Source organism: Acomys minous (genome assembly GCF_964271855.1).
Source record: "Acomys minous genome assembly, chromosome: 12".
NCBI classification, from domain to species: domain Eukaryota; kingdom Metazoa; phylum Chordata; class Mammalia; order Rodentia; family Muridae; genus Acomys; species Acomys minous.
Genome location: NC_140493.1, coordinates 94,461,756 through 94,476,087, shown reverse-complemented (window position 1 = coordinate 94,476,087; position 14,332 = coordinate 94,461,756). Strand labels below are relative to the sequence as shown.

Genomic DNA, 14,332 nt, shown 5'->3' with positions numbered 1-14,332 from the left:
GACTTCCCTTCAAGGAGACTTTATCCTTTGCAACTTATTTATTTTATTAATTTATTCAGATTACAACTAAATTGTTATCGTCCTTTGCAACTTTTAAGTGCTAAGATTGGGGGAACACTCCAGGGATAGCCCCAGTTGGAGGGTCATGGGGGCCAAGCAGGCACTAATGCCTGAGGCTCTTGGGTGTATCTGCAGAGGAGACAGCTGTTTGCCTGGGGCGCCTACAGTTGCCATTCATAAAAGTATATCTCTTGTGTTCCTGTCTCTGCCTGGCTTGTGCCTGTCTCTCGTGTCTACCCTGTCCCTGGCCACATGGCTTTCCTGACCCTTGTCCCTCTGCTTGTACTTCAGAATGGATTTGCGATCATCCGGCCTCCAGGACATCATGCGGAGGAGTCCACAGCCATGTGAGTAGCGCTCCGACCTGGCCCTGGCCCCCTCTGCCGTAAGCCCTTCCTGTCTTTACTTGAAGCAAGCCTCACGTCACTGTAGCTGAACCCCCTGCCCTCTTCTCCCCACACCCCTCAGGGGATTCTGCTTCTTCAACTCTGTAGCCATCACAGCTAAACTCCTGCAGCAGAAGCTGAACGTGGGCAAGGTCCTCATCGTGGACTGGGTAGGAGAGTGGGCGGGGAGGCCTGGGCGGGGAGGGGCGGGGCTGGGCGGGGCCAGCAAAGGCCTTCAGAAGTACCCCCACCTCCAGGCAGCCCACTCCACTTCTGGGTGGCGTCAGGGCCTCCTCCTTGGCCTCACAGATTGATAACTTTACACACTTCCTGCTTCCTGCTTCCTCAACAGGCAGGTCCTCTCATTCCAATAGGGTTCCTCCTTCCTGGGAGACCCCGGTGTGGTTTTTTTAGCATTGTTTACCCCAGCAGCCTCCAAAATCCCGAGGACTTGCTACCTTGAGCAGTAGGTACAGGGATGCCCCCATTCCTGCCAGAGTCCGTTTTAATTCTTTTTTTTTTTTTTTGGTTTTTCGAGACAGGGTTTCTCTGTGTAGCCTTGGTTGTCCTGGACTCACTTTGTAGACCAGGCTGGCCTCGAACTCACAGCGATCTGCCTGCCTCTGCCTCCCAAGTGCAGGGATTACAGGCGTGCGCCACCACGCCCGGCTGCCCGTTTTAATTCTTGCCCTTACTGTAAGGGCTGCTGTGTGCCAGGAACCTGACACTGTAACTGTTCATGGTGGCTTCTAGCTCTGCAAAGTAGTCATCCATTTCTCTAAGTGAAGGCGCTGTTTGGGTTACTTAGCTGGGGGGATGCCAGGCCTCTCAGCTCCTGAGGCTGTCGGTGTTGCTCAATCATCGACTGTCACGGTGGGGAAGGTGCACAGGCTACCACCTGGGCCAGCGGAATCACCAGGCAGTTGATCAACAAGGCTAGAATGTTTGAAACCCGATTTTGGCTTAAAGAACAGATGTATTTAGATGTGATGCACAGTTATAATCCCAGCACTCAGGGGAGTTGAGGCAGGAGGATTCAGAGTCCGGGGCTAGCCTGGACTGTCCAGTGAGACCTTGTCTCCAAGTAAAGCAAATTCATGTCAGTGTTGGCTCCTTCTGCAGAATGTATTTGCCGGTGTGAAATGTCTTACCAGCCTGAGTTCCCCGTGCACTTCAGTGCCATGGGTTCTGCAGGGAGATGAGCCCTAGGCATCCCATGGCTGTAGAGGCTGGACTCAGTGTCACAGCCCTGGAGCCACTGGTGGGGTGGGTGGGGAACAGGTGGCATGCTAAGCACCCTCCACTTGTCCCCATCAGGACATTCACCATGGCAACGGCACCCAGCAAGCATTCTACAATGACCCCTCTGTGCTGTACATGTCCCTGCATCGCTATGACAATGGGAACTTCTTTCCAGGCTCCGGGGCTCCTGAAGAGGTACAGTCCGTAGGCTTCCATGCGAGTCCTTCTGGGGTGGGGGGTGGCAGGCTGGGACCTGGCAGGGAGCCATATTAGTCCATCCATGGCATATGAGGGCTCCCGGTGGGAGGACCACACTGGGCTGACTGTCCCCGGGGCAAAGCAGAGGTCAATGGACTGATACCCTAGAGGCAAGGGGGTAGGGCAGTGTTTGGGTTTCCCCAGGCGGTGATAGTAACCTCTCCTACCTTATGCCAGGTTGGTGGAGGGCCAGGTGTGGGGTACAACGTAAATGTGGCATGGACAGGCGGTGTGGACCCCCCCATTGGAGATGTGGAGTACCTAACAGCCTTCAGGTGGGGACTGAGACGGGCCAAAGGAGGGGTGGGACCCTGAGCTGGCAGGGGCAGCAGGGACTCAGTTGGGGTGGTGGAAGGGGATAGCCTCAATGGAGAACAGGGCATGGCAAGGCTCAGCCTGGCCTCCGCTGGCATCAGCTTGGGCCATCCCTTTACAGGACAGTGGTGATGCCCATTGCCCACGAGTTCTCACCTGACGTCGTCCTAGTCTCCGCTGGGTTTGATGCTGTTGAAGGACATCTGTCTCCACTGGGTGGCTATTCTGTCACCGCCAGATGTGAGCCTACTAGGGGTCTGGGAGGGTGTGGAACACTGAGGTACATGGGGCAGGGAGTTGTCAACGTTAAGTTGACGTTGCAGGGAGCAAGTCTAAGACTTGGAGTCATCTTACTAGCTCTGCCCCACTCTTCTGCCAGCCCCACCATGGGGGCCAGCGAGTAGGAGTGGAGTAGCGAACGAAGTATCTCCCACTGGAGCTCACTGGCCTTGACCTTCCCAAGATGCTCTTAGAGGACTCAGAGAAGCAGTACACCTTAGCCTGTTCTCCATTAAGCTCACTGGCATTTCCCTTCATTGTAGATGTATTGGGCTTAAGCCGGCCGTCATATTTTGTGCTGTTTGTCTCATTTCTTTGTCTGTTCTTTCTGTCTCGTTGACACAATTTACCATTCATCTTTTTCTCTTTACTCCTGTGCAAAGGTTTTGGCCACTTGACCAGGCAGCTCATGACACTGGCAGGGGGCCGGGTGGTGCTGGCCCTGGAAGGAGGCCACGACTTGACCGCCATCTGTGATGCCTCTGAGGCCTGTGTCTCTGCTCTGCTCAGCGTGGAGGTGAGTAAGGGGGCAGAGAGATGGGACAACAGGTGGGGACTGATGGGTCAGCAGGGACATCCACTTCCCTGGGTCAAGCGGCCCCAAGGGTTCCCGGAGGTTTGCCTAGGTCTGAGAGTAACTGGCCATGGAAGGTTTTCTGACCCGGGGTTCCTCCCAAAATACTGTGCTTGCCGGCGCACAGAAATGTCAGGCTGAGGGCTGGAGAGATGGCTCAGAGGTTTAGAGCTCTGTCTGCTCTTCCAGAGGTCCTGAGTTCAATTCCCAGCAACCACATGGTGGTTGACAGACATCTATAATGAGATCTGGTGCCCTCTTCAGGCGGGGAGGTGTACATGCAGCAGAACATTGTGTACATAATAAATAAATAAACCTTTAAAAAAAGAGAGATGAGTGAAAAAATTAGCAGGATTCTATGATTCTGTTTGATGGGTGGCTTCCTGCTTTCTGAGCCTGGCACATGGAAGGAATGCTGGGCCGGATGGAGGTCGCTGGAGAGCTAAGCATGGCTCCTTGTCCTACATTCTAAGCATGCACTTCTTTCCTCTGCCAGCTGCAGCCTTTGGATGAAGCCGTCTTGCAGCAAAAGCCCAGCGTCAATGCAGTTGCCACACTAGAAAAAGTCATCGAGATCCAGAGTGCGTGGGGGACAGGCAGAGGGGGGCTCAGACGTCAACCCGCTCGGGAGGACAGGGCTCAGGGGAGGCGGGCTAGCAGGTACACCCGGGTCAGTCTGCTCTCCCTGAACCTGGCTGTCCCTCTATGCACAGGCAAACACTGGAGCTGTGTACAGAGGTTCGCCACTGGTCTGGGCTGCTCGCTGCGGGAGGCTCAGGCAGGTGAGACAGAGGAGGCCGAGACTGTGAGCGCCATGGCCCTTCTTTCCATGGGGGCCGAGCAGGCCCAGGCTGCTGCCTCTCAAGAGCACAGCTCCAGGTAAGCATCTCACCTCTCAACCCAACCCCCCCCACCCCGCTAACCCCCCATCCCCGTCCCCACACCCACCCCTCAGCCTTGGCCTACTCAGTGCCCTCCCTGTGCTTGTCCCCACAGGCCAGCAGAGGAGCCCATGGAGCAGGAGCCTGCCCTGTGACACCCTGGCCCCCATCCCTCTGGGCTTCATCATTGTGATTTTGTTTATTTTTTCTATTAAAAACAAAAAGTCACACATTCAACGACGTGTGCTGTGTGGGTCTCTCGGCCTTGCTTTTCCAAGCTGCTTCAGCCTCCCCACCACACGGGCCGTGGCTCAGCTCTAGGAAGCTATTCCTTCTATAGGGGGTTGGGGTGCAGCGTCCGTTTTGCCCGTGGTGTGTCCCACACCCACAGTACTCCAGGTGGTCCCTCCAATTCTGGGGCTACCTGAGATGGAACAGTAAGTTGGTGCCTTGGCTCCGGCTAGCTTTCCGGGGATGCCTTAGAATGCCTTAATTTCACCTCCCGCCCGTCTCCGTCTCAAGAGGATCCACTACTATTTAAGATGCAGAGCAGAGGGAAGGTCGGCTTACTGCCTGTACTTACCCCCTGCGCCCTTCCTCTCTGCCGCCTCCTCATTCTGCAGACCCCTCTCCTCTCCGCCTTCAGTACTGGGTGAGACAGAGGAGGCCAAGACCGTGACCACCGTGGCCCATGGGTGTGGGCCTTAGCTTTGTGGCCATGTTTCACGCCTCACACACCCAGCGAGCCCAGAGGGTATACAGGGTGACATGCAGCTGGGTCAGGAGGGGCCGGGAGGACTTGCATAGGCAGGCAAGTTCTCCACTGTACACTGTGGACCTCCCTGCCTTGTGCTGGACCAGCATGGGGGGAGCGGGGAGCAGGTGGACTGTGGGGAGCTTCAGAGTCACAAGAGCCCCTCTGATGCTGGGGAGCAGGTTCTCTTCTCCAGCCGTCGGCCTACAGCAAGTAGAGGGAACGAGACTCCCTTCTGAAGCCTTTTTGCTTTGGAGCCTGGACTCCCTACACACACACACACACACACACACACACTCCCTACACACACACACACACACACACACACACACACACACTCCCTACACACACACACACACACACTCCCTACACACACACACACACACACTCCCTACACACACACACTCCCCACACACACACTCCCTACACACACACACACACACACACACACTGAGGGGGAGGGAGTGTCAGTCCCAGCAGGAGGTTGTTAGGAGCTGCCCGTCGTCTTTTCCGGTGGCCCTGTGTCCAGAGGCTGGCGCCCACAGGCTTCCAGTGAGTGGCCTAGTCTGCAGGAAACCAGAGATGGGAAAAGGCTCCTGGGGGGGCCACTCCCCTCCCTAGACAACATACTCTGTCTCTCCTTCCATCCCAGGACTCAGCTGTTTACATGTTATGCTGATGGGGCCTGAACAGGGCTGAAGGAGCTGGGGAGCCCCCCAACCTCCTGCCCCCCCCCCCCCGCCGCAATACACACACTGTTAGTCTGCTGTGTTTGTGTGCCGTCTAGACCCTCCTTACACTGAGCCCAAGGCTGCTCTCCCTGTGGGTTGGTCTTGTTCTCATGTAAACCCACCCTGCTCTGTCTCTCTGGGCATGGATGTTAGTTAAGTATTTTGTATGCTGTCACACTCTGTGTTCTTGTATAAATAAACTTGTTTGTGGCGGCGCCTTCTGGGAATAATGTCTGTTCACTGGGCTCCCAGATGGAGTAAAAGTTCTCATTCCTTTCCTAGCCAAACTGATGCCTTTTCTGCAGCCTTGGACTAAAATTCAATCTGAGAGACTAGAGGCCAGGGTGGGAGATCTCTGTCCCACTGGGGAAAGCTGGGTTCCACTGAACCGTTGCCACCATATCTGCAGAGACCTCTGCTATGGCTTTGGCAGGGAGGAGCCAGTAGGCCTCAGCTGAGTTTCCAGCCCCCTTTTACTTTTGTCTTTGTAGAGACAGGAATGGGGTGGGCTCCATTGGTACATACGGAGGAGGCTAGGTCGGTGGAGATGTGAGCACAGGAAGAAAAGAACTCAGAAGTTTCAAGGGCTTTATTGGGGCTTTCCTGAGCTGCTTGTCGGTGTCTGGAACCCAGCTCCCCATCCCCAGCAGGCCTGCTGATGTGCTTTCACTTGGTGGGGACCTAGGGGAAGGCAAGGAGGCTTAGCCTCCTTACGAAATAGAGGTCCTTCTTTAAAGGTGGCTAAGACTGCAGGACACGAGACAGAAATGAAGTCCGAGGTGGGCGGGCCTGCTTTGGGAGCCCAGGAAAAGGGCCGCCTCTTAGGTCGTTGTGCTCAAGGAGTGTTGTGTTTGGGGCGAGAGAATGGCGAGGGAGGCAAGACACGTCAAGAGGAGCGAACGGGTGGCGCTTCCTGGGCACTGAATGTGTGCACCACCCAGGGTACCAGGGCCAAGACCAGGCACGGCCAGAGGGTATACTTGAGGAAGTTGAAGATGTAAAAGAGGCTGATTTGAGGCGGGTGGCCCAGCCATTCCAGGAAGACCAGCAGCCCCGTGGCCAGCACAAAGCAAGCTATTTTCTGCCCATTTCCTAGGTGTGCCCGCCGTATCTGGGCATAACAGGGAGAGTGGAGGGCAATGCCTAGACCCAGAGCAGCTCCTGAGTCACGGCTCAGGGAGGCAAAGGGCCGACTGTCCATGTGTACCCACTCGGGCCGCTCACACCACTTGGAAGCCAGGTTGATAGACCTGTGGGGAAGGAGAGTCTTTGCCAGGAGAGCCTGGAACCCAGAGAGCCACTGGCTCTTAGCCACCTTCCCCTGGGGGCCTGCTCCCATGTTTTGTGACCCCACATCTCTGTCTGGTGACAGATGTGTGTTCTTATATAGCCACAGTGAACCAGAGATCCGGTCTCTAGATACAAGTGAGCCAGGATAGGGCCCGACTGCCCAGACTACAAAGCAGGACTTACCAGGAGAGATCTAAGCCCAGTGTAAAGAGAGTCCAGTACATGAGGCTGGCACCCAGCATGAGGGCCAGAGCAGTCAGCCCATAGAAGCTAAGTTCCCGCTCCATGGGCACCCGGGGGGCCATCAGCCAGCCAAGGACAGCACCTAAAGGAATGGAAGCAAAAAACAGTCTCAAAGATGTCTGAGGAAATGACCTACTCCCTCTGACAATTTATGTCAGCAGGAAAACAAACTAAGACAAAGGTAGGGACCTTGAGGTTGGCTCTATTGAAGCTAGGAATGCTGGGAAGTTCCTAGACCGGTCCTCCTGTTGCCAAAAACACCCTCTTGCCCCCCCCCCATTGCCCCAATTGCTCACCACTTATAAGGCCGGCCAACACCTGGTGAGGGAAATGTGCTAAGAGGAAGACGCGAGATAGGCCGACTGCCAACAGGAAGGTGCAATAAGCCAGACTAGGAATCACCCTAACCCAGGGGCTAGAAAGAAGAGAGACAAATGGATCAAGGGATGTCTGACATGGCTGGACTTTCTACAGCATCCAAACACTTCAGAGTTTGACACACACCCCCCACCCCCCGCCAGGTCACCACAACTCCAGCTGTGGAGACTCTGAGGTCCAGAATGCTCTTACAGGTGGGCAATAGCAAGGTCATACCTGCGGGACCGAGAGGCCACCTGAGAAGAAATGGCCGTCATTATGGGCCAAAGAGCTGCTCCTGTGATCATGCAGTGACCAGAAGGGCTGCCTGCCGGGAGATCCAGAAGTTCATGGTGAAAAAAAAAAAAAAGAAAGAAAGAAAGAAACAAGTGAAACCCAGGTGTCCATGGTACCTCAACACATCTGCCTCCCCTGGCTGGCTGTAAAGGCAGCTTTCCCCAGTCCCAGCCAGCCTGGCAGTCCCTCTTGCCTGACACCTTTCTCTCAAGGTCACTGCTTTCCAGCTTCTGCCATGCCATGTCCCTGGCTTCACTCTCTGAGTGGAACAGCTGCCACGAGGCATGTCACTCAACTTGGTCTTCTCTGTTTTCGGGACCAGTAACTGAGAGGGGCTGGGCCTGTCTGGCTGGCCCACCCTTGCTGAAGGATATGGAAACGTTTACCCGAACCTTAAACCACACCAGGAATGGGAGGAAGGCGAAACTTTTCCCACCTGGACCAGTCTCACAAGAAGAAGGGAACTGGTGAACCTGGACGGGAGTCTGAGTAGAGTACCCAGACTCATGCACCCACCAAAAGGGCCTGTCTCCAAACAGAAACCTGGAAGAGACAAATTACAAGACCATGTAACACACATGTTGCTAGAGGGATAGGTGGGACACAGAGAATCTGGAGGACCTGCTGGGTGCCCTCAGAAGCCTACTCTGATTCTTACCATCATTTTCCCCCCTTCGGAACACAGAAAAGCACACATTTTCCTTTTTTTTTTTTTTTCCCCCTGGTCCTGGATTTGCTTTGTAGACTAGGCTGGCCTTGAACTCAGACATCTGCCTGACTCTGCCTCCCGCGCCCCCCCCCCCGCCCCCGCAGTGTTGGAACTACAGCTGTGCACCACTGTACCCTGACTCAACATTTTCTTTTTACTTGTTTGGTTGGTTTGTTTTTCGAGACAGGGTTTCCCTGTGTAACCTTGGCTGTCCTGGACTCACTTTATAGACCTGGATGGCCTCGAACTCACAGTGATCCGCGTGCCTCTGCCTCCCGAGTGCTGGGATTAAAGGCGTGCGCCACCACCGCCCAGCAGCATTTTCTTTTTAAAGTGATATGGAGGCCAGAGGTTGGAGAGAAAGACTGGGTGTGAGTGTGTGCGGGGGGGGGGGGGGGGGGGGACACATGTGCCCTGAGACACATGTCCCATTCTCCCCCTCCCCAACCCCCCACTGAGTGGCCGGCTCTTCTCAGGATCTCAGGATCTGGCTTCCTGGCCTTTTTCTATAGCTTGTTCCTCCCTCAGATCCCAGGTTGCTGCCTCAATTACCCACTCTGGGTTACACAGGGTGAGTCTCAGGTGTGAAACTGGGAGGAGGGAGTATACAGAAGAGCCTGAGAAAAAGAATAAGGAAGGCGCCGGGCGTGGTGGCGCACGCCTTTAATCCTAGCACTCGGGAGGCAGAGGCAGGCGGATCGCTGTGAGTTCTAGGCCAGCCTGGTCTACAAAGTGAGTCCAGGACAGCCAAGGCTACACAGAGAAACCTCTGTCTCAAAACAAAACAAAACAAGACAAGACAAACAAACAAAAAGAATAAGGAAGACAAAACAAAACAAACAGCAACAACAAACAACTCCTCTGGCCTAGCAGGTGCTTGTCTAATCTCTGGAGAACCCTCAACAGAGGCTGCTGTGGCCAGAAAGAGGAAAAGGTGGGACACAGGAAGCAGAGCACCGGGGAGGGAGATTTCAGAAAGGACTTGCCTTTCCCCCCCAAAAAAAGCTCAGCCTCACACACATCAAGTGTGGACCACAAACGTATAAGATGACTATGGGGTCAGGCATGCTAGTGTATGCCTGTCATTCCAGCACTGGGGAGGCTGAGGCCGGAGGACCACCTCTCTGGGTTAGGTGGTGAGGCTCTCAATGGAGGAGGAGGAGGAGGAGGAGGAGGAGAAGGAGGAGGAGAAGGAGGAGGAGGAGGAGGAGGAGGAGGAGAACAATTAGAAGCTTTGTTACTTGGATACTAAGCGCTGAGTTTATCCAGACTTCAAGGGAGGAGACAGCACAAAGCCTAAGATAGGGGCCAGAAGCCAGGAGGAAATGATTAGACAACTGCTTTTAGCTTTACAAGCCCTTGTGGGCTTTAGGATGAGGAAGGCCTTGTGGAGAAGGGCGGCAAAGAGGGGGAACGTCCTCAGCGTGTCACTCTAGCTACTTTAAAGCGGCCGGGGGGGGGGGGGGGGGACGGGACGACAGCAGCTGAGGTGGAGCTGCATGTCCAGCAACTCCCACCCAGACTCCAAATACAGAAAAACAAACAAATAAGGTGGCACAGATAAATCCCAAGGGCTGCAGGAGGCCTAGTTAATATGGGACCCCCCTGGCTTCTTAGAGTGAGAAAGCTACATTAGTAACTGCTTGGGGAGAGGAGGGAGGGCAAGGCTTCCCTTTGGTCACTACTGTTTGGTGCCTTTTAAACTTCACTGGGCACACTATAACCAGGGGGCCTTGTTAAAATGCAGAACTGAAAAAATAATAATAAAATAAAATGCAGAACTGGCCTGGAGCCAGAGATCTTGTATTTCCACTAAGTCTTCAAGCATTGCTTATGCTTTTGGGCCCGAGGCAGGGACCATATCTTAATTTACAAAGCAACTGGTGCCTGGCATAATGTCAAACAAACGAACAGATGAATGCAACGGTCAGCTAGGAAAGGCGGCTTTCAGCTACCTGTATTTCTAGCAATAATTTCTAAGATGTAGATTTCGAACGACAACTGAATTCGGAGTTTCGAAATCAGTGGGTCTGAGGCGGGAGACTCTCTTTGCAGTTGAACACGCCCCTTAAGTCATTTCTTTGGGATGGGTGAACTGTGAGGTCTGTGGTCAAGACATAGAAGAAACTCAAGGTGAAAACCAGGGCCTAAGGGAATAAGGGTGGCATTGCCTTTAAGGTACCTACTTGAGGGAGACCAGGGCCCCAAAGGGGTAGGGGACCAGGATGCCCGAGGGCTTCTCTGTCTCACCACTTGAAGACGAGGTTGAGCCACTCAGCAATGAAGGTGATCCAAAGCACGGAGATGCCCAGCCGGCGAGAGGCGTAGTAGGCCGCGGGAAAGTAGAACATAAAAAGGTTCTTGGGATCGCCCAGATAGGTGACCCAGAGCCACATATTCTCTAGCCCGGGGAGCCGGTTCTGCAGCGCTTCGGCCATCGCGATGCCCGCGCTCAGCGTGGACTCCATGGTGAGTCAGGGGTCCTCCAGGCTGGAGTTGCGATGTAGGGAGCAAGAGGAGGAACCTTGGCAAAAAAAACGAAGCGGCTACTAACTGGCCCTCTAGAGCCCACCTGTCTGGCCGCGGGCCCCGCCCTCCCCTCCAGGGGTCTACGTCAAGCCCCACCCCCGCTCCGCCCCGCCCCCGCAGTTGCTGGCACGCGCGACTTGGGCCTGTGGCCGCTAGTGTTTCCTCCGGGCGTTCTTTCTTGGCCTTCCTCTCTACAGGACAGCGGAAGGGACAAACCTTTGCAAAGGCGTTTCCTCAGGGCCCCACGTGGCCGCTGTTGCTAGCACGTGGGTTGCCCGCTGCCCGCGTAGAGCAGAAACCCGCTGTTGTTCCGGGGGCTGGGTAAATATATGAACCTGGGGACCAGCTATGTCTGCCGGTTCCTTGTTCTGCACCTGCGAAGACGATGTCTAATCTCCAGGGCCAGGGTACCTTCTAAAGCTGAACTTTCTTCTCTAGCATCATTACCCATTTCTCTCTCATCTAGATCATCTACACCATCTTCCTGCCATTAAAAACCCTCTCTGGGCAGATAAACCAAGAGATAGTAAGAATCTTTGCTATGAGAAGAGGAAGGGCACAAGCCTACAGTTTTTGAAATAATTTGGAGGGACGCAGAAGAAATCATAACTGTTCTGTAGGAAGTATGCTTAGAGTAGAGGAAGGAGCCTGTTGATGCAGCTCTTCGAATTCTTTCTTTCTTTTTTTCTTTCTTTCTTTCTAAGACTGGGTTTCTCTGTGTAGCCCTGCCTATGGTGGTACTTTCTGTAGAACAGCCTGGCCTTGAACTCGGAGATCCACCTGCCTCTGCCTCCCCAGTGCTAGGATTAAAGGCGTGCGCCACCACGCGCCAGCCTGTTTGTTTGTTTGTTTGTTTCCTTTCAAGACAGGATGTCTATGTGTAGCACTGGCTGCCCTGGTAGACCAGGTAAAACCTTCGTAGATTCATAGATCTGCCTGCCTCTGCCTCCAAAGAGCTGGGGCTAAAATTGTGCACCGCCATATCCGGTCTTTGATTTCGTGGTGCCTCAAGTAACTTTGTTTCTGAAGTCGGAAAAGTGGATGAACATGAAAATATGAAATTGTTTTTTTTGAGCTGGGCCTTTAATCCCAGCACTTAGAAGGCAGAGGCAGGAAGCCGGGCGTGGTGGCACAAGCCTTTAATCCCAGCACTGGGGAGGCAGAGGCAGGCGGATCGCTCTGAGTTCGAGGCCAGCCTGGTCTACAAAGTGAGTCCAGGATGGCCAAGGCTACACAGAGAAACCCTGTCTCGAAAAACCAAAAGAAAAAAATAAAGAAGGCAGAGGCAGGTGGAACCCTGTGAGTTTGAAGGCAGCCTGGTCTACAAAGGGAGTCCAGGACAGCCAGGGCTACATAGAGAAACCCTGTCTCGAAAAAAAAGAAACAACAAAAAAAAGTTTGTTCGTTTGTTTTGTTTTTCTGAGACAGGGTCACTATGCCCGGTCACATTGAGATCTGCTGTGGTTCAGGCTCTACCTCACAACATCCCCAGAGTATATATTAGCAGCCAGATTTACGGGGCGTGGTGGCGCTCGCCTTTAATCCCAGCACTCGGGAGGCAGAGGGGGGCAGATTGCTGTTAGTTCAAGGCCAGCCTGGTCTACAAAGTGAGTCCAGGACGGCCAAGGCTACACAGAGAGACCCTGTCTCGAAAAAAACCAAAATAAATAAATAAATAAATAAAAACGAATTGCTTAAGTTGCTAGGAATCCAACCCAAGGCCTGGCATGCAAGAAACGAGTCCTCAACCGCTGAACTCTACCCTCAAGCTGTGCTTTACACTTTTGAAAGATTTTCTAAAATTATGGTTTCATTATTAGTTTGTGCATGTGTGGACTATTGGGAATTTGTTCTCGCCTTCCTCTAAAACCTTCCCATCCACCAGAGGGTGGATTTGAACTTGGATCCTCTGGAAGATTTAAATTGTTGGGGCCTGGAGAGATGGCTCAGCAATTAAGGGCACTTGCTACTCTTACAGAGGAGACAGATTGGTTCGTTTCCCAGCACCCACGTGGTGGTTCACAACCATCCCTAAGACTCCTCAAGGGACCTGATACCATCTTCTGACGTCCACAGGCACCAAACACACAGTGATACACATACATCTATGCAGGCAAAATACTTATACAAATAAAATAAACTTTAAAAATTGAATTGTGCATAGTTCTGAGTAGTGTCACAAAACCTAGATCTGGCATGTTCACCTGCAGGCCAGAAGAGGGCATCAGATGACATTATAGATGGTTGTGAGCCACCTTGTGGTTCCTGGGAATTGAATTCAGGATCTCTAGAAGAGCAGCCACTGCTCTTAACCACTAAACCAATGCTCCAGCTCCCTTTTGTCTTGTTTTGTTGTTTTGAGACAGGGTTTCTCTGTGGAACCCTGGCTGTCCTGGAACTCATCTTTAACTCACAGAGATCTGCCTGCCTCTGCCTCCTGAGTGCTGGGATTAAGGGTGTGCGCCACCACACCCGGCTCATTTAGAGGTCTTGATAATGATGAAGCCCACTCTTTTGGTATCATAGTCGTTATGTTCAAGTACTTGAAGTTTACATAATGATGACCCAAAAAGTGATGTGGTAATCCAGAAACGTCATAGAGGAGCATCCTTTAAGTGAAAGGGGAAAGTCCCAAAAGATCCTTGTAACAGAGACCACACTCATGAAAACTTTATTATGGCATACTGTTAAGAGCGTTCTATTTTAGTCAGGAGGTGACACACGCCTTTAATCCCTGTACTCAGAAAGCAGAGGAGGTGGGTCTCTGTGAGTTCAAGGTCAGCCTGGTCTACAGAATCAGTTCCAGGACACCAAGAGTTACACAGAGAAACCCTGTCTCCGAAAAATTAAAAAAAAAACACTCTATTTTACTTAGGAGGTATTAAATTCTTACTGGGCCTAACATAAACATACATAAACATCTGAATGTATGTATAGAAAAAAAAACCCCATTCTATATAAAGTTTCAGGCATGCACTCAAGGAAAAGGGGAGACTAATTACAGCATGTAAAAAGTAGAGTCAGGCATAAGGATATAGTTTAGTGATTCAAGGCCCTTGGCTCAGCCCCAGCACTCCCTCCATGTCCCTGTGAGAAGTGATGTTACATATGACCTGTTAAGAGGGCCAGAATAGAAGGACACGCTACTCCTCTGAAAGAGACAGAAACATGGAGAATTTTTATTCCTGTTATAATGATTGTACCAATGCCCCCAACACATGTTTTTGCCTTTTGGACTCTCTTCATGCTCACTCAGAGATCCTGAAGCCGGCCTTCCGCCTCCCTCTAAACTAGAGAAAGATCAACCTGTTTCTCATATTTTTAAATTGTGAGGTAGGCGGGTGAAGGATGGCAACTAGTGGTGAGAGGTTTAAAAAGTGCATCTGGGCCGGTCGTGGTGGTGCACGCCTATAATCCCAGCACTTGG

The 14,332-nt window shown here is 52.7% G+C and overlaps 2 protein-coding genes across 7 annotated transcripts in view; one reads left to right on the top strand and one right to left on the bottom strand.

Annotated features, from left to right (window-relative positions):
- Positions 1-4,232, top strand: part of HDAC5 (histone deacetylase 5) — a 37,760-nt gene extending 33,528 nt beyond the window's left edge. For all 5 annotated transcript variants that reach the window (XM_084748030.1, XM_084748029.1, XM_084748028.1 and 2 more), the window contains 9 exons: positions 352-407; positions 529-616; positions 1,764-1,883; positions 2,124-2,221; positions 2,383-2,501; positions 2,924-3,057; positions 3,611-3,695; positions 3,828-3,993; positions 4,111-4,232. In XM_084748030.1, the coding sequence (XP_084604156.1) occupies positions 352-407; positions 529-616; positions 1,764-1,883; positions 2,124-2,221; positions 2,383-2,501; positions 2,924-3,057; positions 3,611-3,695; positions 3,828-3,993; positions 4,111-4,150 (906 nt within the window). In that variant the 3' untranslated portion in view covers positions 4,151-4,232. The remainder of the gene's footprint in view (positions 1-351; positions 408-528; positions 617-1,763; positions 1,884-2,123; positions 2,222-2,382; positions 2,502-2,923; positions 3,058-3,610; positions 3,696-3,827; positions 3,994-4,110) is intronic.
- Positions 4,233-6,054: 1,822 nt separating this feature from the next.
- G6PC3 (glucose-6-phosphatase catalytic subunit 3) lies at positions 6,055-10,995 on the bottom strand. 2 transcript variants are annotated; one of them, XM_084748110.1, is made up of 6 exons: positions 10,627-10,995; positions 8,104-8,210; positions 7,608-7,698; positions 7,310-7,428; positions 6,954-7,095; positions 6,055-6,730 (listed from the first exon to the last, which is right to left on the bottom strand). In XM_084748110.1, exons 1-6 carry the CDS (start codon positions 10,842-10,844, stop codon positions 6,367-6,369), a joined length of 1,041 nt encoding a protein of 346 aa, XP_084604236.1. In that variant the 5' UTR covers positions 10,845-10,995; the 3' UTR covers positions 6,055-6,366. The 2 variants fall into 2 exon arrangements, with proteins under 2 accessions (XP_084604236.1, XP_084604237.1); XM_084748111.1 differs by having other exon boundaries at positions 10,563-10,769.
- Positions 10,996-14,332: the final 3,337 nt, after the last annotated feature.

Coding starts and splice junctions, on each gene's coding strand:
- G6PC3 (XM_084748110.1), bottom strand. CDS start 10,844: ATGGAGTCCACGCTGAGCGCGGGCATCGCGATGGCCGAAGCGCTGCAG. Junction 7,699..8,103: donor TTCTTGTGAGACTGGTCCAG/GTGGGAAAAGTT, acceptor ATCTCCCGGCAG/GCAGCCCTTCTGGTCACTGC. Junction 7,096..7,309: donor GTTGGCCGGCCTTATAAGTG/GTGAGCAATTGG, acceptor CCATTCCTTTAG/GTGCTGTCCTTGGCTGGCTG.